The following is a 1,497-nucleotide window of genomic DNA, read 5'->3' on the forward strand; positions in this document are numbered from 1 at the left end:
CTATATAGAAAGTAATTTTTTTTAAATTTCATTGCTTTACGTAGCTAACAATTTGTGAAATTATGTGGAATTTATTTGGTATGTCACTGAAGATAGCTGTGAATTCCTCACTGATACCTTCAGAGTGGGCGTTCTGCTTTAGTGTTATTTAATTTAGAAAACAGCTGTTTTACAACTGCTTATTTTTTGCCAAAATTCTATTTTTATTTACAGTCACAGTTTTAAATAAAACATTCCTGTGATCAGCTAATATTTCACCAAGCATTTAGCTTCTGAATTACTGGTTACTATGAAATTATTCTCTGCCATAATAATAACATACCCTACTTTCCAATAACTAATTACCTTGTGGGGGCCTTCTGCCCTGTGGCATCTGCTAAATATTAAGAAAGTCTCTGCAGGGGCCATAATGTCCAAGACTGAAATGAGTTGGCATTGCTCTAGTGGGATTACTGTGAAGATAGTTAGGACAGGAGAAGGGGACCGAGTAGTTTGGATTCTCCCGTGTCCTTTGACACATCTCATTGGAATTCAGTCTCTTAATTGGTAAACCATGGTCGGGGCCCCCTAAGCGAGGGACCTCATTTTAGCTTATGCATCTTGTCATGCCCTGAGCAGTTCCTCATGACGCCACTGTCTGTGCTTCTGTCTGGGCACCCTTTCAAATCTGGCCTTTAGTAGGCCAGGCTAAGCTAGCAGCCTTATTTGCAGAGTGGCCCAGAATTCCTAACAAAGTGTTCTGAAATACGTTTTTTAAAGTACCGAAGATTAACCCCAAAATATGTGAATTCAACAACTATGAATTCTGACAGAGAAAACTGTAGCCTGAGAGGAACTACAATAAAATTAATGAGATTTATGGTGGTTCCAAAAGAGGCGCGGGGGAGGCACAATAAAGGTCTCAGGAGACTAAGCAAAGGACCAGAAGCCAAGGATTCAAAGCAGAACAGAGCACCGCTGCGGTAACTCTGGGGATTCTGAACTGGAAAAAGTCATGCGTGTGGAAGAATAGCAGGCTGAGTTTGAAATCTTTAGGGTGCAGCCCCAGGTTAGGCCAGACGTAAGAACAGAATTTAACTTGAATAAATAGAATAAATAAATAGAATCTCATTTAATGTTCAACTTTGGGTTTGCGATTTCCATGGATATGAACTTTTATCATAGGTTTAGATTGTTGTAGGTTCATTTCTAGAATATGTTTTAATGCACTTTAAATGCATTCTAGAGCAGTACTCATTAAGCCCAGACATCACACACAGCAAAAGTAGAACATTCAATGTTATAGTCAGGCTCCAGAAGCCTGCAGAAAGTTCACGTGAGAAGCAAGTCTCCGAGAATTGCTAACGTGCGCTCTGGTTTCTTGCCGCGTGTTTTGCACGGAGGCAGCTGGGATTCTACAACGCTGTGGCCATCCCCTGCTACACCACGCTCCAGCAGATCCTGCCGCCCACCGAGCCGCTGCTGAAAGCCTGCAGGTCGGTAAAGCTGTTGCATCTC

The 1,497-nt window shown here is 41.7% G+C and overlaps 1 protein-coding gene across 1 annotated transcript in view; it reads left to right on the top strand.

Annotated features, from left to right (window-relative positions):
• PDE10A (phosphodiesterase 10A) overlaps positions 1–1,488 on the top strand; it is a gene marked incomplete at its 3' end in the record, with an annotated part of 329,742 nt that extends 328,254 nt beyond the window's left edge. The window contains exon 20 of the mRNA XM_023728251.1: positions 1,387–1,488. Within this exon, the coding sequence (XP_023584019.1) occupies positions 1,387–1,488 (102 nt within the window). The remainder of the gene's footprint in view (positions 1–1,386) is intronic.
• Positions 1,489–1,497: the final 9 nt, after the last annotated feature.

This window comes from Trichechus manatus, unplaced genomic scaffold (genome assembly GCF_000243295.1).
Source record: "Trichechus manatus latirostris isolate Lorelei unplaced genomic scaffold, TriManLat1.0 scaffold00002, whole genome shotgun sequence".
NCBI lineage: Eukaryota > Metazoa > Chordata > Mammalia > Sirenia > Trichechidae > Trichechus > Trichechus manatus.